This window comes from Drosophila teissieri, chromosome 4, assembly GCF_016746235.2.
Source record: "Drosophila teissieri strain GT53w chromosome 4, Prin_Dtei_1.1, whole genome shotgun sequence".
NCBI lineage: Eukaryota > Metazoa > Arthropoda > Insecta > Diptera > Drosophilidae > Drosophila > Drosophila teissieri.
In genome coordinates this window covers 925099-950927 of record NC_053033.1, presented here as the reverse complement: position 1 = coordinate 950927, position 25829 = coordinate 925099, and the positions used below count along the sequence as shown (strand labels likewise).

The 25829-nt window shown below is 35.8% G+C and overlaps 2 protein-coding genes across 6 annotated transcripts in view; both read left to right on the top strand.

The window, feature by feature from the left end:
* LOC122622913 (transcription factor SOX-5) overlaps positions 1–8026 on the top strand; it is a 36843-nt gene extending 28817 nt beyond the window's left edge. The window contains exons 1-3 of one of the 2 annotated variants that reach the window (XM_043801624.1): positions 1959–2099; positions 4768–5691; positions 5981–8024. In XM_043801624.1, coding sequence (XP_043657559.1) covers positions 4783–5691; positions 5981–6814 — 1743 coding nt within the window. In that variant the 5' untranslated portion in view covers positions 1959–2099; positions 4768–4782 and the 3' untranslated portion in view covers positions 6815–8024. Of the gene's footprint in view, positions 1–1958; positions 2100–4767; positions 5692–5980 lie in introns of those variants that run through there. The other variant, XM_043801623.1, reaches the window with a different exon arrangement.
* A 3901-nt stretch (positions 8027–11927) lies between these two features.
* On the top strand, positions 11928–23302 carry LOC122622912 (mediator of RNA polymerase II transcription subunit 26). Of its 4 annotated transcripts, none has more exons than XM_043801621.1 (6): positions 11928–12087; positions 12335–12428; positions 12484–13318; positions 16850–17518; positions 17573–17644; positions 20106–23302. In XM_043801621.1, exons 2-6 carry the CDS (start codon positions 12363–12365, stop codon positions 22925–22927), a joined length of 4464 nt encoding a protein of 1487 aa, XP_043657556.1. In that variant the 5' UTR covers positions 11928–12087; positions 12335–12362; the 3' UTR covers positions 22928–23302. The 4 variants fall into 4 exon arrangements, with proteins under 4 accessions (XP_043657556.1, XP_043657555.1, XP_043657557.1 ...); XM_043801620.1 differs by having other exon boundaries at positions 11929–12087; positions 12271–12428; XM_043801619.1 differs by having other exon boundaries at positions 11930–12087; positions 12300–12428.
* Positions 23303–25829: the final 2527 nt, after the last annotated feature.

Below are 25829 nucleotides of genomic sequence, written 5' to 3'. Positions count from 1 at the left end.
TCATTTAGGAATGTTGAAGGTCAATATTTCATATAGTTCAAGCGGGGCTTCTTTGACTTCTTCCAATGCTGTTCAGTCAGCTTGAAACTGTAAATTACTATCATGTAAAATATTTTGTTATTATATTTATTAATTTTTTATTACCTTGACCTTGTCATTTTATCTCGATTTTTTCTATTTGTCATTGGACATTATTAGACTTATTAAAGCAACAAATTAAATTTTTGCAAATACATGTGTTTCTTTCACACTTTGGTCCATTTTGGAAACTGAGTGTCCGAGTGTATTTATTTAGTTCGTCACAAAATATATTCTCTTGCTAGTGTTTTATCTTATTCATTAAACTTTATTAATTTTAAAAAGTCTATTAAATCTGGCTTTGAAAAAATCTTTTTAACGAAGCATCGAAAATAAATCTTTTAGTTTAAAAAGTTTTGTTCTTTTTGTATTGTTCTTTTTTATGGACAAATGACATGTTTCTAGTCTCAGGTGTTCTGATGTTATAGGCGTATAAGGCTTTTTCTCCAAAGAAATAGATGGTTTTCGAAAAGTGTAGTTCTAAAAATTTCTAAGATGTAGTTGTGTTGCGTTCTCTCTTGCAGTATAGATACAAAACTGTCAGGATAGAACGTAATTTAATACCTTTTCAATATGTTACAAGTATTCCTATTTCCTTATATAATATATCGTATACCTTTTCTATATGCGCTTTAGGCGCATATAACAAAGACACTGGGCTTTAGGCGCATATAACAAAGACACTGGGACATTCATTCACAAGTCGAAAACAATTCTGCAATGGATTAAATCATTTCTTATTTTCTTCCATATATGTACATATGTATGTACATATTTTAGTGTTTTTACATTTTCCAAACTTTGTAGTCTCCATGCTTTGCGCAGAAATTGGCCTTACAGAGCTTCCCGGCTACGCCCATGCGTACATGGTCAAAATTTAAAGGCCAAAGGGCAGATATATAATCACTTACATGTACGTGTTTCAAAGGCAAGCCCACATAGGCATGTGTTTCTTATAAATATACCGGCTTCCCGCTATTCATCCGCCAACCGAAACGCAGTACTGCAGTACAATAGCAAATAATTGACGAGACAATTGGCTGAGACAACCGGAGCAGTAACCACCACTACTAAGGGGCGGAGTTTCGCTGTACATAGGTACGATTATGTTGGACAATGCCCTTCTTGGCTTTCTTTCTATCGATTTTGGAGTCGAGTAGAAACAAAAAGGTTTTTGTTTCTCGGCATTCATGTATTCACTCGGCAGGGACACGCATACTCTCGTACGGGCTAGACAGAGACAGAAACAGTTCTATGGGGAGGGGGGCTGGGGCCGAGTAAGAGAGAGATAGAAAACCGTGGCTTCAAATACAGGGAGCGAAAGAGACAATTCTCGTAATTCGTGCAACAATATGTATGTGCAGAACAATTGAATCCACGCCCACACACATTTACGGCGATCCCCAACCAACCACTCGGCGAGCTCTTTCGTGACCCAAATGGGGGGAGTGTCAGTTCGAAAGCAGAGAGCAGCATACGCAAGGCGAAGAGAGCAAAAAGGTGCACAGTGGGGCGCAACGCCAAACAAACTGAAACTGAGGAAAGTGTCGGATACCGGTCGGATACCAAATTTAGGTAAATTTTATGTTTTTATGTAATAGAGTGCTTATACTTTTGGCGGAACGGTCGAAAAATTTTAGCCCCTAAGTGTAAAAAAAAACCGCAATTGGAAATATGCGAGTCTTGATTTCCTATAATGCACTTTTTCATCAAATTTGTCCACATTTTTTATCAAAAGTGGTTTTCGTATATGTGAAAGCGAGTAACAGTAGTCGTAGTCGTTAAAATGTCTGCACCCACCATGCGCAGCTGCTGCGTTCTAAGCGTCTAGAAGATTCTGCTGTAGTCGGATTTTCCAGCGTCGTCAGTTTCCCGCGATGGCTCGACCGGAGTAGATGCCAAGGCGTCTGCGACGACGAGGGCTACCCTAAGTGCGCAAGGAACGACAAGTGGATTCGGAAGTTAAAGCACCGAGGGTCAGAGCAGAACAGTTACTTGGATACCGTGCCCGATTTCACAGCGTATGTATACCGAACGCTGCCCGGAGAACAGAAAAGGTGGAGGGACAGTGTTGCTATGCAGTGACGTTTACGGGTACTGATACCGATAGTGATACGCGTCACAATCCGATTTGCCATTGTGTCGCATTGCTCTGGCCAATCAGCCGCAGATGTTTCGGGCCATCCTGCCTATTATAATTTTACAACTGCTCGACAGGATTGACTGCTGCAATGGCACAACTCCTGAGGATCCGCGAGGTGAACCACCTGATATACTTACGAACACCCATGGCTAGTGTGAGAGTGCAAAGCAAGGAAAACCTAACATTAAAACATATGTTAATACAAGTAAAACTGAAAGTAGTATAAATGAGTGATACAAAATCATTTATCAAACTAATCATGTTTAAGTGATAAATTCACACGTACGAACGCTAAGAAAACACAAATTTATTTTTAAAAAGGATTCGGTTTACAAGTTCTATAGATCTATTTACTTTTGTATTCAAAGCCACTTTTTTTGAAATAGTTTTAAAAACACAAAAGAACACTGTAGTCGGGTTCCTCAACTATCAGATACTCGATACTTAGCTTGTGGGAGTGCGAACGAGAATTATTGGCAACAAAAATAATAAAATTAAAAAGATATTTTAAGAGTGGCAGCTTTGGCTGGTTTGTGGTCGTTAGAGTGGCAAAAATGTTTTTGCCGTATTGATACAAGTTAAAAAAGACAAATTATACAGTGAAAAAATGAAAACATTTTAGATTGGGCGTGGCACAATTTTTTTTTTTAATTGTCAAAAGACAAAATAATAAAAAATAAAATAAAAAATATTTAAATATGTTTCATAAAAGTAGGCGTCGCAGTTTTGGGCAGTTTCTGTACGTTACAATGCGTGGGGCAACTTTCTGAAACAACCTTGGGCTCTAGAATCTACACGCCTAATCTCAATTTTCTAGCTTTCATTGTTCCCGATATTTCGACGTTCATACGGACGGACAGACAGACGCATAGACTGACAGACGGACATGCCTAATTCGACTCGGCTAGTAATCCTGGTCAATCCTTTTACCTTCTACTTTAGAATACCCATTTACTCCACAAGTCTGCGCAGGTTATAAACATCGGGTTACCTCATACAACGAAGAATTTTATATAAGAAATCCATAAAATTCGTCAAATAAAATAGTTGTACTCGCGTTACTCCCGTCAATAAAGGATAAAAGATACGGAAGTCGGGGCCCTAAGCTAAATGTTTTGTTTTGATTAAAGCTAGCCGGGAATGTGAAAGACAAGTCGTTTCACAAAGGTGGTTTTATAAAGCTTCTAAAAGGAGTCTGAAACGATGCTCTTCCAGATATTCTTGCCAATTCTTTGTGTCAAGGTCCCTATTCTGGAGTTTTATCATGTCTAGTATATGCATATCTATTGGGGGAGGAGGTAACAATGCCTCACAGATTATTGGCCTTGGCTCCTGTTCTGCGCTAAAAAACTTTTTATACCAGATAGTTTAAAACTTATACTGAAAGTTTTTTTTTATATTTTGTATACGTCCGTCAAACAGTCTGTATGAGATCTCAGAAACTATACAAGCTACAAAGATGAGATTAAGCTTAAAGATTCCAGAGACATAGACGCAGCGCAAGTTTCTTTCCACGCCCATTCTAACGCCTACAAACCGCCAAAAACACGCCCACAGTTTAAAACAGGAGAGAACGCTATAGTCGAGTTCCCCGACTATCTGATACTTAGCTAGTAAAAGTGCGAAGAGAAATTTCAACACTGACCGTTTTCGGCGGTTTGTGGGCGTGGCAAATAGATTTTTGGTATATAGAGTTACAAGACGAACAAAAATGTGAAAACAATTTCAAAACATTTTTCAAAAGTATGGGCGTGGCAATTTTGTGCGGTTTGTGGGCGTTAGAGTGGGCGTGGCCTAAAATTTTTTTGCAAAGCGATAGAAATTCACAAGACTAATAATAAAAGGAAAAATATCAAAACATTTCTTAAAAGTGTGGCAGTTTTGGGCGGTTTGTGGGCGTTAGAGTGGGCCTAATGCCACGCCTACTCTAACGCCCACAAGGCGAATCCTTGCAAATACATATTTTTCGTCTAAATTTAAGAATTGCATTATTTTTTCCAATGCAGGTCGAGGTGTCGAATGAGTATCCTAATTGTCGACAACGGGGTCTTGACATACATATATTGGAAACGCATATGTGAGCCATATAAAGAGATCAAGAACACTTGAATCGATTTCCTTCATATAATAGTCGGGAAACCCGACTATAGCATTCTGTCTTGTTTAAGTTGTGGGCGTGATAGTTTTGGTCGGTTTGTAGGCGTTAGAGTCATTACACTGCATGCTTATTGACTGACATGGCTACATATCTATTGGTCCTGATCAATAATATAAATACTTTTTAGAGTCGAAAACGCTTTTTTTTACCTGTTACGTACTTTTCAACGAATCTAGTATACCATTTTAATTTTCGAGTAACAAGCCTAAGAATGTATATACTTTATGGATTGGTAATTGTCTCATTCATTTTTATGCAAAGTACCCTCGTCAAGGGTATAATAAGCCGATTCAATTTTGGTTTTATGTCCGACAATCGTCATTTAAAGATCAAATGCTATTTCCAAACATTGTTGAATATATTTACCTTTAATTTTTGTCTTTTTCAGACCCATTACGATAGCATGACCGACATTGATGCGAGTGCACAACAGCAACAACACCTTCAGAACGTGCAGAGACTGCAGCACGAAAGCTGCCTTCAGGAATTGCACAATCAACTGAGCAGCCAGTTTGGGGCAGGTTGCTTTGCTGCATCGAATCCCCAACACCAACAACAGGCAGGTTCCGTAACTTCCGGAAACTTGATGCCATTCCTTCCGGCCTTCCTACAGCCCCCAATTCCTGCTCATCAGCTCCTGCAGCTAATTCCCGGCCATGCGAGTCCCCAGTCTGCTCCAACCCACCCGCACAGTCACCCACAAAGTGAGCCATCCAGCACCCACAAAATGGCACTAGCTCCTATGTGGTCCACTGCGGCTGTGGCAGCTGCGCACATTCAAGCAGCTCTGGCGGCTGCAGCAGTAGCAGCTGCCAACAATAGCAAAAACAGAAACCGTTTTTCGAACAACACCAATATAGTTGGTTTATCCACCAGTGGTAATGAGCTATCGAACAAAGAATCTATTCCCCAAATGGAAATCGGAGAAATAAGACGGGGCGGTAATGGGGGGATCTGCTTGTCAAGGCCGGAGTCCCCAACATACGAGAACCACCCTTACGCAATCCTCTCCTACAGCCATAACACACCTCCGGAATCGCCACATGGTCGAACAGCTGATTGTTCCAAAAACTTTTCACCATCACCGACAGACAATCACAGCCTTGCGAGCCTCTCTGAAGCCCAAGACTCGGAAATGGATGCTCCACTTAATCTCAGCAAGCCAAAGGGATCACCAGGATCGTCGCCGCACAGCTCTTCTCAAAGGGATCAAAGCGACAGCCTTACTCCCGTTGTGTCCAGTCCTCCCCTCAGTTGGCATCAGGGGCAACCACATTATGTCGAGATAGAGTCGCCCCTTCTAAAAAGTCACGTAAGTACCATTATTTTTTAGATTTTTTTTTAAATCGTTTTTTTTTTTATTTTATTAAAAAGCTCGCTTTTGTCAAGGTTTTGATGCTTACTAAACTAAATCTGAAATTTGTTCTGGCCGTTTAGCTTACTAAACTAAATCTAAACCTATTTCTTGCCATATATATTTAGCATATCTGAATCTCGCTTGCACTTGTATTATCTGAATTGCGGGATGTCGACTGCCAACTATACTATCTATTAACGCTACATTCTATGTTATTAACGAGAGTTTCTTTAATTTGTTCTAGGGGAGAGTGTGGAACTCAGCTGTCGTATGTTCTGGAGGATCACGCGCCACGCGAATGAGTCGTGACTCAGTAAATAGTTGTGGAACGAATTCAGAACGATCAGCTGCGTTGGACCCAGAAAGTTTAAACTCAAGTCAACTAGGCCCTATACCTTCATCGCCATCATCGCAGCCACTAAGAAATGGTCATGGTCATGGACATGGGCACGGAGACAATCACGGCCACGTGCACAGCAAGCCACACATAAAGAGGCCAATGAATGCGTTCATGGTGTGGGCAAAAGATGAGCGAAGAAAGATACTAAAGGCTTGCCCGGACATGCATAACTCAAATATATCCAAAATTCTTGGTGCTCGCTGGAAAGCTATGTCCAATGCCGACAAGCAGCCTTATTACGAAGAACAGTCAAGGCTCTCGAAACTTCACATGGAGCAGCATCCCGACTACCGCTATAGACCTCGGCCCAAGCGCACATGCATCGTGGACGGTAAAAAGATGCGCATTTCCGAATATAAAGTCCTGATGCGAAATCGGAGGGCTGAGATGAGACAGCTATGGTGCCGCACAGGCGGTGTCAGTGGTAGCTCCGGAAGTCTCTGCGCCGATGCCTGTCCAAAGGGATCCGGGGGATCTAATGCTCAGGTCGCGGTTGCAACCGCTGCAGCTGTTTACCACTTGCAGGATGTAGCATCTGCAGCAGTTTCCAACGCTCATGGCCATGACTGTGGACACACGCCCCCCCAGCAGTTCTTCTATCCTCCAGAAAGCTTATCGCCCTCTGGCTTTTCATCCGATGATGTGGAACTTGCATCTCAACGCGAGCTGGACGACTAGACTGGTGGTTACCGGAAACCACAACCGGGATAGTGACAATTCTGGCAAACGGTGCCAATTCTTCGAAATTAAATGGAAAAATACAAATAAAATCAGTTTGTAAATACAAAAGGAATAGGATAGTCATTGTTTAAAGTAATAATTTAAGTTTCAGTTCAAGTGCCATTACACGTACATAAATATACATATATAGATAATTTGTGAAACGATAGTTCACAGGGCAATCGGTCTTGAGAACCTTGCAATTTTTGTGCCATTTACGCACCAATGCTGTAGCCATAACATACCCCTGATTAGGCGAAAACTAATACATAGGTAGTTAGTATCGATTAATATTTGTAAAATATACAAATATGTACATGTCAAATTTGTAAGCGTCCAAATACCCAAACCTAGTTTAAAAGAACACACAAAGCACCATAAGTATACATATTACATATATTTAATTAGTTGTAGATTTTCATAAATACTTTCAATTTTATTATATAGATTGGCTTTTGTGCATACTTAGTAAACACATTACGATGTTGTTATAATAACATAATAGTATTCCTATTCCGGCCGTAAGCCGCTTTTTCATAATCCTGGTATTATAATATGCTGGTAATCTACTTAAAATCAAATTTTAGAAATATAATTCAGATGGATTGTATATGAAAAATATGTCTAAATGTACATTACGTAAGATTATTTTTCACTCTAACCTAATTAATTTTTAACATATACAATACAATTGAATCAAAATGCGCATAATTTAAATTAAACTCAAAAATTATTTCCAACCAATTGTATATTAACAGAGAGAAATAGAATACTAGCATAATGGCTTGGAACCAATTAAACAAGAACACGAAAAATATCTTTTTGAAATTTCAAAGAATGATTTCTTTTTTTGCCATGGATAATAGTTTCATTAAAAATATTATTTCAGCAACGCATCAATATGTCTTTAGAAGTGTATTGAAAAATAAAATTTATTTTTATATTTTCACCGATCACAAGCCCCTCCGAATTTGGTAATTGATTACGAAACACTGAAGTATTCAAATATCTTCTTGGTTAGGATCATTAACCCGGGGCAATCTGGCTATGTCTAACTATACAAGCGAGGAAGTTGAGATTCCCGAGGGCGGGCAACAAGTTTTTTTGCATATCGATAGAAATACACAAGGCTAATAATAAAATTAAAAAATATCAAAACATGTTTCAAAAGTGTCGGCGTGGCAGTTTTGGGCAGTTGGTGGGCGTTAGAGTGGGCGTGGCAACATGAATCGACAAACGTCGAGATCTCAGGAACTATAAAATCTAGGAAGTGTAGATTAAGCATGCAGATTCCAGAGACATAGACACAGCGCAAGTTTGTTGCCACACCCACTCTAACGCCCACACAAAACTGTCACGCCCACACTTTTTAAACATTAAACCGGGTGATGTGTTAGGTTAGGGGCAGCTGGACTAAAATGATGATTGGTTAATGTGGATATGCTCCAGTCCATCCAAAGGGCCCAAAATAAGTTGCAAGATATACATATGTACATACATATGTACATATGTACATTGTATATATACAATGTGGCACTAGTAGTGCCCACAGACGTTTTCAAACAAGCAAAAGGCTTTTGCAACGTTTTCAAATTTTCGTTTTAAATTATCCACAAAGCTCAATTAATGTAAGAAAATATAAATACCAAAAACCATAGGTTAATTTAGGGATTTTTCAGAAAAAAAAAATGTGAAATGGTACAAAAAATTACTGGGTCAAAATAATAATAGTGTATCTTTCAAAAATCGTCACAGTCAAAAAAAAACCTTTAAGGATACAAAATTTATTTACGGTTTATTTTAATATTTTGTTTTATATCCTTGGTTTTTATTAAAGGACGCACAGCTCCTTTACATGAAATCAACTAATTTCTATCATTTTCTCACAGGAATAGTGTTCGAGGACCTTTGTAAATAAGCCAAAAGTTAAAAAATATCACTTGCTTTGATTCCCGAGACTTTTTTCATATATATATATTTTATATATAATATTATTAAAGGTTGGTTCGCTTCGGACAGCTAATGTTTTTCAATCATCGCTAACACTGATGTTAATGTACTTCGGTACATAACATCGATGTTTTTCCGTCTCTACATAGGTTCCACATCAAAGCGGTAAACAAGATTTACTGTTTTACATAGTTCAATATTTTAATTTATTTAAATTAAATCTAGGGTTGGGTGCTGGTGGTGTTGGTTGGCAAGTGCAGAAAATGGACAAAAGGGAAAAAGTAAGATATTAATCGCCTCAATTGTGTTACATATATGTACATACATACAATGTATGCATACTTTGCACACCATTCATTTATGTTGAGGATGAGAGAGCTCACAAGGGAAATGTTTTAAGTTTCACAGCAGATCAAACCTGCGCGACATAGCTTCCAAGCTGGGATTTCAAATTAAATTAAATGTTGCACTGCGTAGTCAATGATTACTAAGGGTCAATAAATGATATATTGTATTACCATTACATGCAATTTTGTGCCCGAAACCTTAAGTTTAGAGTCTGCCATTTTAACGACACAGCAACTTATATATCACACTGCGTCAAATATATATAAAGGCAGTGCTTGAAGATTTCGGAGTTTCAAACAAGGTGGTAAGTGAAATAAACGATAATGACGTAACTATGATTGTTAAACCATGCCGATTGCTTGGGTATAAGCACCTTCGATGTGTAGCACACTCAATAAACCTGATCGTCCGGGATATCTTGATATTGCCTAATATTGACATAATACATACAAAATGTAAGACAACAGTAACATTCTAAAGGAGAAGCCATGACAAAACTATGGAAGCACAGGAAGACTTTGCTGCTGGAAATGCCAACTCGCTGAAAAATGCAACGATACAGCGAATACTAAAAATCAATAAGTTTATAACTCTGGCTTTGGTATCTGGTCACAATGCTCGTTTTCCGGTTTATGCCCTAGAAGTTGATATATAAAAAGATATAGTCGAATTGCTGTCCTCTTTTGAAGATGCTACGCTTTCTGTGAAGGTAAACTTGTCTTAGAGTTTACCCACACTAAACTTAGTGAAAGACTGGCAGCGTATAAAACACGCAAATTACCACATTATTGAATCCGCTTTTAAGAAACGTGGATTTCTTAGTCCATCCGATGCCGGCGAAGACACTAGAGCTGCTTTTCTGCTAATTAAAAATCAAAATAAAGCTAAACTTTTTTTTTGGCAGATGCATTTATATAATATATAAAAAATTACAAGAGAGATCACTATAGACGAGTTCCCTGACTATCTGATACTCGTTACTCAGCATGTGGAAGTGCGAAGGAGAAATTTGAAAACTTTAATTAAAATTAAAGATGCTTTAATTGGTTAAATTTTGCCGCGCAGCCTTGGTAATTACTTTTTATGTTTACTTTGCAGTAAAATTGACATAAATATATCTATATTTGCAGTGTTACTAGAGTTTGCATACAAGGTCAGGTATTTTGGGTGAGCCCATTGTTTCATTGCAATGGAATTATATTTTCCGCTAGCTTAATTTATTTATTTTATCGTTCGTTTAAACTTCAATCAATATGCCAAAAACAGAAACTGACAAAAAACTGCCAAGACTTTCACAAAATTGTTTTCCATTTTAATATTCTTGTTGCCAAAATTATGATGAAATGTCTTGTTCGCACTTCCACAAGTTAGGTAACGGGTATCTGATGACAAGTAACTCAATTAAAGCGTTCTCTTTCGTTATCCTTGGAGTTCTCCCAAGGTGATAGACTTTTACCATGTTGGTCGTATATCTTGCAAATAATGAGTTAGTGCTTGTCTAAAGGAAGGTACTGCACAGATCAGACACTGACGCTATTTTCATATCGTTGAACTTTGCTCATTAGCAAAGATATCCCACAAAGCATTATCAATAAAAGATGTTTAGAATGATTATTAAAACATTATTTCGTTTACAAATGTCAACCAATAGACAATTTGTTTTACCACAGCTTAGTCGCATTTTAAGTAAGAGAAGTGTTTTTTTCTAAATATTTCAGCTACCAGTATGAACGGGTCGCACAAGTATTTTTGCAACACTAATAATTCATAGCAGCGCGTATCCATCTACACTAGGAAAACACTATAATACCACTATATACATGGACACGGCCTAATGTTGTTCCGAGCCAATTTTGTAATCTGGTGGTTAATTAAAATGCTTCTCTTCATTGGAGATGGCGCTAACGCGTTTTTAGACAAAGAAGCCAAATAATTCTCTGTTAAGCCCTAGATTGAGAATAACAAAAATAATAAAGCACACGTAATTATGTTTTGTTATTTTATTAAATTATATATATATTCCGTTCAACTAAATATTTCAAAAATCATTGGAATAAAATAACACGGCCATACATTCGTATACGACCGGTGTTTCGTCGTGGTAAAACTAGGTAGGGTAGGTAATCGCTAAACTCAAAATTCAGGAATTGACAACTGTAAGTCGTTTGTTCTCGAAAAACTTCAGTAAATCTAGTTCACACTGTTATACGGCACCAAATGCAGTTGTTTTTTCACATCCAAGAACTTAAGAGCGATTCACATCTATCTAACTCGTTGTTAAGGGAAAATTCTGTTCGTCATTGTCAGCCCGAACAAAATATATAAGTAAATAATAAAATGAATATAATAATATTCTTAAAAAGTACATAAAGTTTAAAGCGAAGCACACATAACATATCTTTTTAGGGGCCCCTTTAATATATCTTGAACTTGTGCAACAAGAAAATACCCAAAACGCAACCGAAAACCACTTCAGGTCATCGTAGATTCAAAGTTTATTCATATTTAGATTTAGTCATATCTTACATTGTTCGTATCTACATAAATTTCGTATATTTATACATGTGGTAATTTTTACGAATTTTTATCAAAAAATTAACTTCATGAAATCAATTATATTTCCTAAAAGTCTTTCAAATTTGTATACTAATGTGTTACACATTTCTGAATTCTGATGATGCTAGTCTGAGCAGGCCTTTCTGTTAAAAAAAATTCACGTGAAAATATATCGATAAGTACTTATTACTTATCGATTTTCTGCCACCCTTGAAGTACAGCTGTCATTGATAAAAATGGCGAATTGTAATAAAGTCAGGAAGTCGAAAAAAAATTTTTAATTTACTTTAGTTTGTGACAAAGATACAACTTTTCTTATTGAAGGAAGTGGGCTGGGGAAGCACAGACTAAACATTCGAAGTGTGCACCTTTTATTTGTAAGCATAACGATTGAGCAAGATACGTCTTGTATTGGTGTGTGTTTCATAGACAGCACTCGTTCGTACATTACATTTTTTAACCTTCTGGGTCGTCAAACTTTACTTTATACCAATTCTATAAATTATTTTTTTTTAAGAACGTGAAGTTTATACACTATAAATTTTGTTTTTATACCTCAGTACTTTCTTGATTTTTCCATTTTGGACAGTATTAACTTTTCGCTGTCCCTTGAATCTCGATCAGGGCAATATTTGTATACCGAAAGATATAAATGAACCAGATTCAACTACAGGAACTTACTACTCACCTATCCCAGGCACTTGATCAAAACTACGATGTAAGGAAAGCTTATTACCTTTTTAACAAATCAGTTGACAAAAATATTTTTTCAGGTCGTCAATATGGATACAGTGCTCTCTGTTATATGTGCATTGGAGGGCACAACTATCACCAAGGAGCAGCTGGAGGCCACCAGATTGGCTAAGTACATTAATCAGCTTAGAAGAAGGACCAAGAATGAGCACTTGGCTCGACGTGCAAAATCCTTGTTGAAAAAGTGGCGGGAAATGGTGGGAATTCAGCAAAACGCCACTGATCATTTGGCACATCTCAGTCAAACTTCTTTCACACAACCAGCATTAGATTTGGCTAACTCCCCTATCAACAGCTTCATTGGCGAACCCATTGCTCCTTCGCAGGAAATAATTTCCGATATGCATTCAAATATTGATTCTGCGGATCCTCCGCCATTGGGTATATATACCCGGCTTCATCCGAACTTCTCCAATCTTGTAAATGCTACAAATAATAGCGATTGCCAGGAAAACATGGCTGTAACGACATTGCATACACACAAGGAAAAGAGAAATTTACATCCTATCCGAAGTAGCCACGTGGCATCTCCTCTGCCGATCGTCTTAGATCATTCAATAAATTCCGTGTTTAACTTGACCAATGACAGCACCGTAAAGATAAACGAAGCTCCGGTTGTTATTGACATTGCTTCTGATTCCGATGAAACTGATAATCACAGTTCGTTAAATCAAGAAAAATCTAACTCAATGGTTCCTGCGCCAATTCTAATGCCATCTACACCAAGCTTTCGACAACGAAAATTAAAAAAGGAAAAAAAAAGTAAGGATAGAGAAGGACAGGTCGCAACAAATACAAGATTTGGTGCAAAGGTCAGCGACGGGTTCCAGCAAGCAGCTCTGACAGCAGATGCAGGTATGACTCATTTGTATTTGTGTTCGATTGTCTATCATTATACACTTGCAGAGGGTATACGGTTTGCAACGCAGTTGCATTTAGTTATCCGCAACGCTTATCAAAATACTTGTCCACTAGTCCATTTTGTAAGCGGTTAATGGGGTGTAATAAGGTTAAATTGCGAAAAGTGTCTGATTTTTTTTCTTTATAACTTAGAATATAAATGTCTATTTTTCTCCGGATTTCAATTTAATCTGTTGTACTTAGATAAAATTTTGTGAAAAGTATATAAAGCAAAACTTTCTAGTCTCAGGAGTTTAGAAATTATAGGCGTAGGAAATGTAGTTATTGCTGTTTTCCGCTATAACAGGATAAAAATTAATTCAGGACTTAAAAATAACATTTTATTGCAATCAGAAAAACAAACCAAAAAAATTAAAAGTAAAGTAAAAGTTTCTGGTTTTGGGAATATACTTTAAACATTGTTTTTAAATATGGTGATCAAATAATATGATTAAGGATTTTTAAATTTTTACTTGCGGGTGATGTTGCCTCAATCCAGCCCAAAGCACGGATATTCTATCATTCAGTCTCCTGAACCATATTATTTTAATTCCTTGGTATGCAATCTTGCATTGCGTTACCTTCCGATTGGTGAATACCTTGTTATAACCACAGCAGATTATCTGTTCTTCGTGTTCTATATATAGAAGTCCTCTTCGCACACTCTTCTGGTGCGCTTTGTCAATACGTGGACTTCAATCTAAAGTGATGTATATTATTGAGCAGTATCAATAGCCGAGTATAATTAATTGAAAGTAAAAGAAAAGAACTGTTAGTTTTGTTTTTTTGATAATGCTATTCTTTTTCGGTATGCAGCAGTTTTTATACCTATTACTTGTAGAGTAAAAGGGCATATTAATTGAATACTATGTATAAGATAGAAAGAAGCGTTTCCGACCATACAAACTCTGGGATCTCGGTAACTATAGAAGCTAGAGAGTTGAGACTAAGCATACCGATTCTAGTAACTCTTACGCTGTGCAAGTTTATTTCTGAACTTTGCATAGCCTACTGTAAGCCCGCAAACATGTTTCCGTGATCACTATGTTTCCGTGATCACAGCGGTACCGACGGATATATGTAGCTAGATCGACTCGTCTAGGGATCCTGATCAAAAATATATACTTTATGGGAATGTATATATATATTGTATTAACAACACTGTAAGCTGTTGTAGGAATCTAGTCTCTAGAATCTGCATGGTTAATATACATTTTTATGTAATAGTAGGGATGTCGTGATATTAAAAAAATATTGCATCGATGATACTTTTTTTATCAAAACAAAATGATGATTATATTTAAAATATCACAACAAAATATCGATATATTTAATATTTTAAAATTTTTTTTTTTTATAATAAAGTTTTGTTTTCCCACAATAAAAATACAAAGTTTCTTTTTCTTTATTTTTCTTATTTAAATTCATGGATTCTCTATTCTAATACAGATAATAATACGTTGTATTTATATAAATTTCATATATTATTGCTACCAGTACTTAAAATTAAGTGATTTTAGGAAGACTCGTTGTGTTATATGTGTGTCTGTCATTCGGCTTCGTGCGTCACAGACTACACATTTTGCGAAAACAACATAATGCTTATTCTTAAGGTGCGATATCTTGATATAAATATATAATTTAAAAAAAATCGATATAATGATAGTTTGATATATTATCAACAACACTTAGTTATAGTTCCAGAGATCTCGACGTGCATACTAGATTGGAAACTCTTTCTTATATCTTTTAAATAGTTTTTAATGAATCTAGAATATATTTTGCAAGGTGTACTCAAAACAGTCTTTTGAGTCACTGTGGTTGGCAGTAAATATAATGAAAAGGTGATCTAGTAAGACAATAATATTTTACCTAAACAAACATGTTAAAATTACCGGTCGAATGCCAGCTTATTTTGATTAAAAACAAGAGAGAACGCTATTGTCGAGTTCCCCGACTATCTGATACTCGTTCCTCAGCTATTGGAAGTGCGAAGGAGAGACTTCAACACTGACAGTTTTTGGCTGTTTGTGGGCGTTACAGTAGGCGTGGCCAAAGGTTATTCTGCAAATCAATAGAAATTAAAAAGACTAATAATAAAATTCAAAAAAATTAAAAAATTTGTCAAAAGTCTGGGCGTTGCAGTTTGGTGGCTTGTAGTAGTTCCTTAGTCGGAAATGCTTCCCTCTGCTTGTTACATACTTTTCAACGAATCTAGTACACTCCTGCCCAGAATTATACGAAACCCCGAAAATATTAGTTTCGACCCTTGTAAGTCGATGGGGAAACCTAGTACAAAAAAAAACCAAGTATGCTGAATGAAAGCTTTATCAATTCTGCGTAAAATGAGATCTTCTTATCTCTGATTGCATCTTTCCGTTTTAAATCAGGAGTAAAAAAAAGCACAAAAAGTACGACACATTTCGATTGTTGCGGCTAGACAGGAAGATTTGATTTTAAATAATTTTTTTTATATTTCACTTAATTTAATTAATTTGTTATAAAATGCGGCGTGGAAGTTCGTTAGGACTCTTCGTCCGAAGAGGAAAAGGGAAGAATAAATGGGGAAACAAATCATGTTTTTATGCAAGATTATGCATCGATACACCGATGCAAAGAGACCCTGCGCTTCATAAATGACCACGGAATACGTGTTTTCGTAATAATCTAAATGTGTCGTATAATTTTGATACAGTTGCAGGCATGCCGAAAATCGGGCTTTTGTGTTTTTTTTAGTCCTGATTGAAAACGAAAGATGCAATCAGAGATCAGAGATCTCATTTTACGCAGAATTGATAAAGCTTTCATTCAGCATACTTGTTTTTTTTTTGTACTAGGTTTCCCCATCGACTTACAAGGGTCGAAACTAATATTTTCGGGGTGTCGTATAATAATTCTGGGCAGGAGTGTGTATAGAAAAGCTGACGTCTTAAAATATAAATTTTTTTGTGTGTGTCTCAAAAATTTATTTAAGTGTCCCGAATAATTTTATTAGTTAATAGTTCGATATCAAAACCTTAATATCTGCACTAAAAATAAAAAACGATTATTTAGCACGAAAGCATCTTATAAATATATATTTATAAAATATATAACAAATGTATAGTTTTTATTCATTTTATAAAAGTAGCAATTAATGTAAAATATTAATATTGATTAATAACACAAATGTTCCTTTTAATTTGAATTTGTTTCAAAATGTATTCCAGCTCAAATTAATTTCGGAAGAATTCTTAAAATTTATTATTAGACTTCAATTTTATCAACGACACCACTTTGTTTGGTCACAAACATTATGGTGTAGATCTTTAATAGCTTCGGTTCATGGTTTGGTTCAGTCGCAGACTTAAAGCAACAAATTTCTTAAATTCTTTAATACATCAATACAAATCGTAACCCAATTACTATAATCTGAGTAACTTTTAAAGTAATCACTGATTTAAACAAATTTCCATTATTAATATTGAAATGTCATTTTATTTTTAGAAATATTTTCCCTTTCAAACAGCTCTATGAGCTCAATTTTATCTGGAGATGCTACATCGAGTTATTCACAGAATAAATCTCGACTAAACTCAAACGAATTGACCTTCACCGGCAGGTTTAAGTCAGTTAATAATTTGGATCTTTCAAACCATAAAAACACAATCTTTGTGACCGGAGTCAACGAGTCAGAGAAACATAAAATAGATGAATATTCCGCTTACGATTCAAACGCATCATGTAGTCGTTTATCGCCTTTAACTGAATGCGAAGTAAAGAAAGCTGAAAATTTAGTTGATGCTCAGTTAACTAATGCAACCGAGAATCAGATGCCTATCCCTACGGTCAGTATCGGATATGAGTCGAACACTAGACATGAGTATTTGGAAAGCAATTCGCCTTCCCAGATCCCGAAACGACGTGGTAGGAAAAAAGGGTCAAAAGGAGTAGACTCGCTTATTGCAAAGGAATCATCAAGCCTGTCTCAACAAATATTTTTTGGTTGCTCAACTGTTAAAAAGGTTAAGACTACTAAGGAACTTTTTAATGAAATTCAGAGCAGAAAATTGAGTGTTTCTATGCAATCATCTACGAGTAATCTTTCAAGTTCGTCAACAAATCGAGATCTGACTTCGCATAATACATTTCCGAGACCAACTTCCTCGTGCTCAGGTTTGTATTTGTAACTGAAACTTTTACATAAACATTTTATCAAAATCTTTCTAGACACTTCAATGCATTCTCCACATATATTGGAAACGTATTCTGGAAGTGCTATATTTGCAAGTAAAGTAGATGGTAAGAACAATTAACGATTGAATAATTTAAAGTATACGAAAACAAAATATATATATTCTGAGGAGCTCCGTAAATAGTATTGTATAGCATACAACTTTACAGTTTTAAGCAGTTTCACAATCTATTTCGATATTCACTGAATGGTTACCGGATGAAAAAACGCAAGTATTCGATTGGCCAACACTTTATTTATTTAATTTTATGAAATTTTAGGGGTTTGGGGCAATTATTCTTAAAATAAGTGTATTAAATTGAAGCTATTGTTTTATGACAGAAGATTGTTTGTAATAACAGCGCAAAAAAAATAAAGCAACTCTAGGCCCAAAAATTTTATGCGAACAATGTTGCACAATTGCACAATCGCCGCTTTCTGGTTTGGAAGCTAAATTAAGCTATTTGTCCGGAGCACCGCTGAAAAGTTTTCTTCGGGTTTTGAGGTTGAAGCTATTTAGGGAGCACCCGTGATATTTATTTTTTTTTCTATGCTTTCACTCTACTAGTAAGGGTGTGCTAGATTTACTTGTAAAATAGCCTGACCAATTTTTTTTTTTACAAATTTTCTTATACAGTTGCGAAAAAAATAATAGCACCACCATAACGTATTTTGTTGTCGATCAAATAAATTAAGGTTGAGGTACCCGTGATATTTATTTTTTTTCTATGCTTTCACTCTACTAGTAAGGGTGTGCTAGATTTACTTGTAAAATAGCCTGACCAATTTTTTTTTTTTTACAAATTTTCTTATACAGTTGCGAAAAAAATAATAGCACCACCATAACGTATTTTGTTGTCGATCAAATAAATTAAGGTTGATAGTACCAAATACTAATTTAATGCTAAATATTTTTCCTATCCAAAAATGAAAAAAAAAATTTGAATTGTCCATACCTTGATTTTTTATAATTTTTTTTGGGCGGCAAGGTCTAAAATGAGGCGAAAACAAAAATAGCACCACTATCGATTTTTTCAAATATTCAATACTTGTCGGCGGTTTGTTTTGGTGAAAAGCACATGGTTATAAAACTTGACATTTCTATTACTATTTCCAACATTCTTTTTGAAACATACCTTATAAAAAATTATTAAAATGGGACGAGGAAAGCATTGCTCTTCAGATAAGCGTGGCATGGTCAAAAAACCAATTTCTGAAGGAAAATCACACAGAAATATTGGTCTAATCCTTCAATTCTAAAACAAAATGATAGGAAATGCAATTACCTACAACAAGAATCCCGAAAAACGTGGGCGAAAACAATCATTGGGCACCCATCTCTTCAAAAGGCTAGTGCCCGAGGGCAAGAAGGATCCATTTAAAGCTGCTACCGAACTGAAAAAGGATCTCAACATATCCGCAACAGTGCAAACAGTTCACACATGTCTCAGGGAACATGGATTAAAAGTCTGTAGTCCCAGGAAGGTCCCTCTTTTAAATGGGAGACACATACCCAAGCGCATTAAGTTCGTCAAGGAACATTTAAATTGGTCTTGCAAAAAATGGAGAAACTTCTTATGGTCAGATGAGAGCAAGGTTGTTTTTTTTGGTGGTAATGGATCTTAATCGTATGTAAGACGACCTAAGAACACCGAATATAAGCCAAATTACACAGTAGAAGCAATTAAACACGGAGGATCCAGTATAATGGTATGGGCTTGTTTCTCGTACTATGTAGTCGGGGCTATACCATAATATACCATGGTCAAAAACCATCTGGGATCAACATGTGTTTGTGGATATTTTGGTGACGATGATGCTACCCTTTGCCGAATACAATTAAAAGACTGTGATCCCAAGTAGACCCGCAGGAAAGCCAAGGATTCGTTCCAAAATAAATCTGTTCCTGTTTTGGATTGGCCTGTACAGTCCCCAGGCCGTAATCCCATCAAAAATTCTTGGTCAGATATGAGAAAAGCAGTTGTAGCTTCAAAGCCAACTAACAACGAATAACTTTGGGTATAATTAAACAGTCCTGGAGCAAAATATCCCTAAAACGGTGCCAGGACCTGGTTGACTCCATGCCAAAACGTTGCGCAGCTGTTATTGCTAATAAAGGATACACTACCAAATATTAAATTAATGGGATGGGCGTAGTTTTAATATACAATCACTTGTTATTAATGAATTTCTTACTGTTAAGTTTATATTTTATGTTTAAAGCATTTTTTATGAAGTGGTGCTATTATTTTTTTTGCCTTATTTTGTCACTTTTCATAAAGTTCCTTAAATAAGTTAAGAATTCATAGAACAATTGTGATTTTTTTTTTATTTTCTAAAAAGTGAATTGTTTAACCTTTCTAAAAAGGTATTTCAGCTCCTTTTAAACCCTAAATTGTAGGTTGGAGACTTATTCAAAGTTTTACTGGGCCAGTGGTGCTATTTTTTTTTTCGCAGTATATAAGTTTGAAAATGTTCACTTCAGACTAAACTAAACTTGTTTTAAACTAATAATTTCTCTTCTTACAGATCTGGCAAATACGGATAGTGATACGGTCACTTCAGATCCATCACACGATAGTAATAAATCACAAGAGATAAAGGAATGTACTTCGTTGGATAGCAATAGCAATTCTATTCAGAGCTTACCGTTAGCAAAGAAAAGGGAAAACTTGATTCCCAACAATGTTAATAATATCACCACTCAACTAATGCATTTAATTCACAGCTTGAGCAGCCCCCTCAGTGAAATCGAAACTGAGAAAGTCTATCAAGATCAAATAATACCCTGTACTTGCATAGTTATCGAAGAAGTTCAAGCTACATCAGGAGAATGCAATAATTCCACTTCAGATATTATGTCGTGTAATGCAAAAAAAAGTTTAAATTCTAAAGACAAAATTTCTTGCCACAACAATCAAGATAATTTTCCGATATCACAGCGTTCTGTTAATGGTGAAGTAAGTGACACTCAGCCGAAATTAGTAAAGTCCATATTTGATCTAGATTTTGATGATAACGACGATCCTTTATATTTTATTAGGGATGAAATTCAAAAGCCTCTTGCTAGAGCTGAAGAGTCGAAAAATAATAAATCAGATAATAAAAACATATCTCTTGAGGTATCTCCACAAAATGTTTCGTTAAATATCATTAATTTTAGCGCCGATGCTCAACTAGACAATTCTAATCAAGAAAGAGAAACAATTGAAACACAAAATGCAATGCTTCCTGTTTTTACGGTTCACGAAGATCCTGATTGCGTTGCGAGGCAAAGGTTTTATATACAAACCAACAAAGTGACCAGCTTTCACATTAATGCGTTGCATAATTATTATATACCAAACATAAATGGTAATTGGAATAGTGTGGAATCATTTACAAGTTTTCAGTCTAAGCACAAATTTATGGATACCATGGAATCGTACACAGTGACTAATGGAGCTGATGTTGTTCCTAAATATGGACTTCTTACATTAGATCGAATAAGAAAAGATCTAAGTTCATTAAAAAGTATTAAACCTTATAGGGCGAAAAATTTGAAATCTTTAATTTCACCGTTTCTTGGTGTTGCTAAGTGTTTACCAACGTGTCGTCGCGCTAGACGAAGGTTCAGAAAATGTGTTACCTCGTCAACTGCGAATAATATAATTTCAAACAATTTCGAAAGCCCTGAAAATATAAAATCTTCCTTCAAGAACTGCAACCCGCTAAAAGTTACTATTGATGGTTCAACTTCTGTTATGTACAGCCATAATGAAAACCACGTGCCAATGCATGTCAATACCAACGTCGAAAAATTACCGCCGTCGCATTCGTTCTACATTGATGCTATCAGTTGTAATTTACTGAAGCTGGCCGATGATAAAGTGCGTGATGACGGCATCAGCGATAAAAGCAGTAATCACGGTTGCCAAGGTAACAGTCCCTATAGCAGTTCTAGCAGTAGTGGCTACTCCGGTAGAAAGGAAGATCAAAACTGTTTAAATAAAAATCTTCAAAATAAAAGCACTGAATTAAACAGCAAAAAATCAGATATGAAGCGGAGAAAAAAAATAATATATTTGGAGGATGGCACAAAAAAGAAGAAACAGAAGCGAATGAGGACTACTTCCAACGGAACTTGTTCAAATCTGCCTAGTGATTTTAACAGCAGTGACAGCGAAAATGGAACGGAAAATGATTATAAAAATGAGTACGAGAACAGTAATAATGAAGAATATGCAATTGTTCAACGTCCCGTAGGTGATGGGGAAAGTTGCAGCAATCACATTGTATTGACAATAAAAAAAACTCCAAGTAAAATTAATTCTCCAGCAAACTCTATCACTGCATTTTCTCCTCCTTCTACAGCAGATACAGCAAATTTAAAAAAATCGATTTTAGACTTGTGTCTGGAAGATACAAATATATCACAAAGTATAACAGAAATTCCAGTAACAAAGAAAAAAATGGATTTGTCTAAAACGAACAGGACAGGCGCTCATTTTGCCTATCGGCGTACAGTCCGAAAACCTGGCAAAAGTCAAAGTAAAATGATTGATCTAGAATTAAAACATTTGTTTCATTCGAAAGCAAAGACACCATATATCTCTTCAAATGTTAAGCTACACAACAAACTATTTTTCCCTCACGAATTGTCCAGGGACAATGCTTCAGGCATAAAAGAAAGAATATTAAATTATAGCAGTAGCAGCAGCTCAAGTTATGATGATGATAGCGAAGTTGAAAATACTTCTTTCGTGAAGAAAGCTAATGTAAAAAAATGTTTAACTTACAATAACCATAATTTTGAACCCGGGATTGAGGTCAAATTCCAAGACGATGAAGATTCACTGTTAACTTCATTAGGCGATAGTGATAGTGATTTTCAAGATGGAATCCAAGTAATAAATGACACGATTGATAATTGCAATGATTTTCAAAACAACAAAATGCTGGAATCTTTTAATTCAATATTTGCCGATGGTATACTGACGAACCAGAAAAATGCACCCTATGACAATATGAAACCATCTCCGCATATTACAGCGCTCGAATCACTTAAAAATGAGAATTCTGATACTATTACTAGATATTGTAACAATAACAACTTAGATGTAAATTTATCCAATGAGCTCAGTAACATCCGTGAGAAACCCATGAAATCCTTAGAATCAACGATAGAGCTGCAATCAATTGGCGTTGAGTACTGTACAGGGGTTCGAACATCTTCAGACTTAGCCTCTACCAGTATCTCTGATAAAAACATAACTAGGATTCAAGAATTCAAAGAATGGCATCAGGTTCTTCAGTTAAAATCGTACAACAATGAGCCCTTAATCGTTTTGCCTTACGTCTTGCTTGAATAAATTTAACGTTTCTTTTACGCTGTGTGATAACATTTCCCAAACAAAATGAAGAACATGTAAAGGCGTGTAGCGAAATAAAATACTTTAAGAAAATATTTATAACTTAAATTTAATCTCCTGTTGTGTACACTAAGTACGTTTTAATCAGATCACAGCAGGGTTTGGTGATTCTATATTAACAGGATTAAAAAGAGAAAAAAAACAACGGGGTTCGCAATAAGAATTTTTGTTACTTTATACTGTTAAACTTTTTTTGTTTCACTTTTAGAAATTTCAGTAAATTTAAAGAGATAAGTAACTCCACGTAATGTATAATTGTAAATAAACTAGCCCTACATTTATTTAGTTTCCCAATAAATTTTATTAAAAAAAATAGTCTTTATTCTATTATATAGTGGGGTCGGGTGTGTTTTTATACCCGTTACTCGTATAGTAAAAGGCATTCGTAGCGAATCGTTAAAAAGTATTTAATAGGCAGATGGAAGCGTTTTCGACAGTATAAAATATATTTATTTTTGATCAGGATCAGTAGCCGAGTGGAACTGGCCATGTCCGTCCGTATGAACGTTGAGATCTCAGGAACTAAAAAAGCTAGGAGTTGAGATTAGGCATGCAGATTCCAGAGACATAGACGCAAGTTTGTTAACCGATGTTGCCACGCCCACACACTTGAAAAATGTTTTGATATTTTGTTCTTAGTCTTGTAAATTTGCCAAAATACCTCCTTCCACGTAAAAATTTTTTAATTTTATTATTTTTTTCAAATCTAAACCGATATTCCACTTCCTTAGTGAAGGGTATCTGATAGAATTCTCTCTGGTTTTTTAATTCGTTTATTTGAATATGTTAATTTGAATATACATATACATCGAAACTAAGAAATATAAAGGTAAATTTCCATGTCCCTTTTCGTGAGCGACTTATTTTACTTATTTTTGAAAAATGGACCGACAGCGATCTGTTAAATTCCGTTGCTTTGTTTCTCGCGGAATGTCGTTGACACCCAAGTAATATATTGCCAGAGAGGAGACCACCGAAGTTCTACCGATTTCAAGTTTGACCGTTTTCTTAATCTTCCTGGAGTTTAAGCCCAATTGTTGACCAGCAAGGCCACGTCGTCTTAAAAGCCACGAGCACCTCGTCCGCTATGGGTAATTTGAACTGTTTTGTTGGTATAAATGTGTTTTTAAGAATATTGCAATTAAGAATCGATCAAAGATTTATTTGTGTAACGCAAATGTAAAATTAACAGTCCTATGTTAAAAAATAACAGCTGTAAAATCAGCTGTTACAAACATATAGCACGTGCCATCGGTGAGCTTCTTTTTTAGTGCTTACTAAAATTCATATCTCCTCAACCACAAGTCCTAAACCCATTAAATTTAAAATGAATACTCATTTATGAGGTGTGCGTGTAAACCTAACAATTTGTGTATTAAGCAAGTGATGTCCTCGTCCAACTTTGAAAATTAAATGTCAACTTTGAATAGAGTTTTAAACAATTGTTGAAATTTGTTGTGTACGTGTGTTAGTCCATGTTGTAGAGTGATTTATTTCCTATTTATAGTTTTAATTTGCGACTTTTCGCGAAAATAAATTTTTAGGTAGCAACCTCTCAATTAGCAATGTGTTACTTACAAAGATACTTATGTCAATTTGGTGCATAAATGAAAAATATGCAATAGAAAGCTGAATAATACCCGGCATGGATGGAAGGCAATCTTAGCTTTAACTTACTTGGAAATTTAAGCAAAGTACACATAACATTTGGGTAGAAGGAAGCAAGGGGCAGAGAAAGTAAGCAGCCGACCTTCCAAGACTCCAGAAACGTATTGTTGCAAGGGTTGAGTATAGGGCTGTGTTCATTGAAATAGCAGTGCATATATAAGGGTATTTTTACAAGTCCCTTTTCGTGAGCTACTTTTTATACCCGTTACTCGTAGAGTAAATGGGGATACTAGATTCGTTGAAAAGTATGTAACAGGCAGAAAGAATCGTTTCCGACCATATAATGTATATACATACATATATATACTTGATTAGGATCAATAGCCGAGTCGATATGACAATGTCCGTCTGTCCGTCCGTCCGTCTGTCTGTCCGTCCGTATGAACGCTGAGATCTCAGGAACTACAAAAGCTAGAAAGTTGAAACTAAGCATACAGACTCCAGAGACATAGACGCAGCGCAAGTTTGTCGATTCACTGCCACGCCCACACTTTTGAAAAATGTTTTGATATTTTTTCATTTTTGTATTAGTCTTGTAAATTTCTATCGATTTGCCAAAAAACTTTTTGCCACGCCCACTCTAACGCCCACAAACCGCCCAAAACTGCCACGCCCACACTTTTGAAAAATGTTTTGATTTTTTTTTAATTTTTGTATTAGTCTTGTAAATTTCTATCGATTTGCCAAACAACTTTTTGCCACGCCCACTCGTACGCCCACAAACCGCCCAAAGCTGCTACGCCCACAGTTTTGAAAAATGTTTTGATAATTTTTGTATTAGTCTTGTAAATTTCTATCGATTTGCCAAAAAACTTTCTACCACGCCAACTCTAACGCCTACAAACCGCCAAAAACTGTCAGTGTTTAAGACTCTCCTTCTCCCTTCCCTAGTGGATATAGATATATTTATGTAAATTTTACTGCAAAGTAAACATAAAAAGTAATTACCAACGCTGCGCGGCAAAATTTAACCAATCTAATTTTAATTAAAGTTTTCAAATTTCTCCTTCGCACTTCCACATGCTGAGTAACGGGTATCAGATAGTCGGGGAACTCGACTTTCGACTGTTCGTTAGAATAGGCTTTGTCCAACGAAAAGTCCCGAAATGATCAATATTTTGTAAAAAGTGAGTTTACTTAAGTTGATTAGTATATTTGACAGGATAAATAAAAA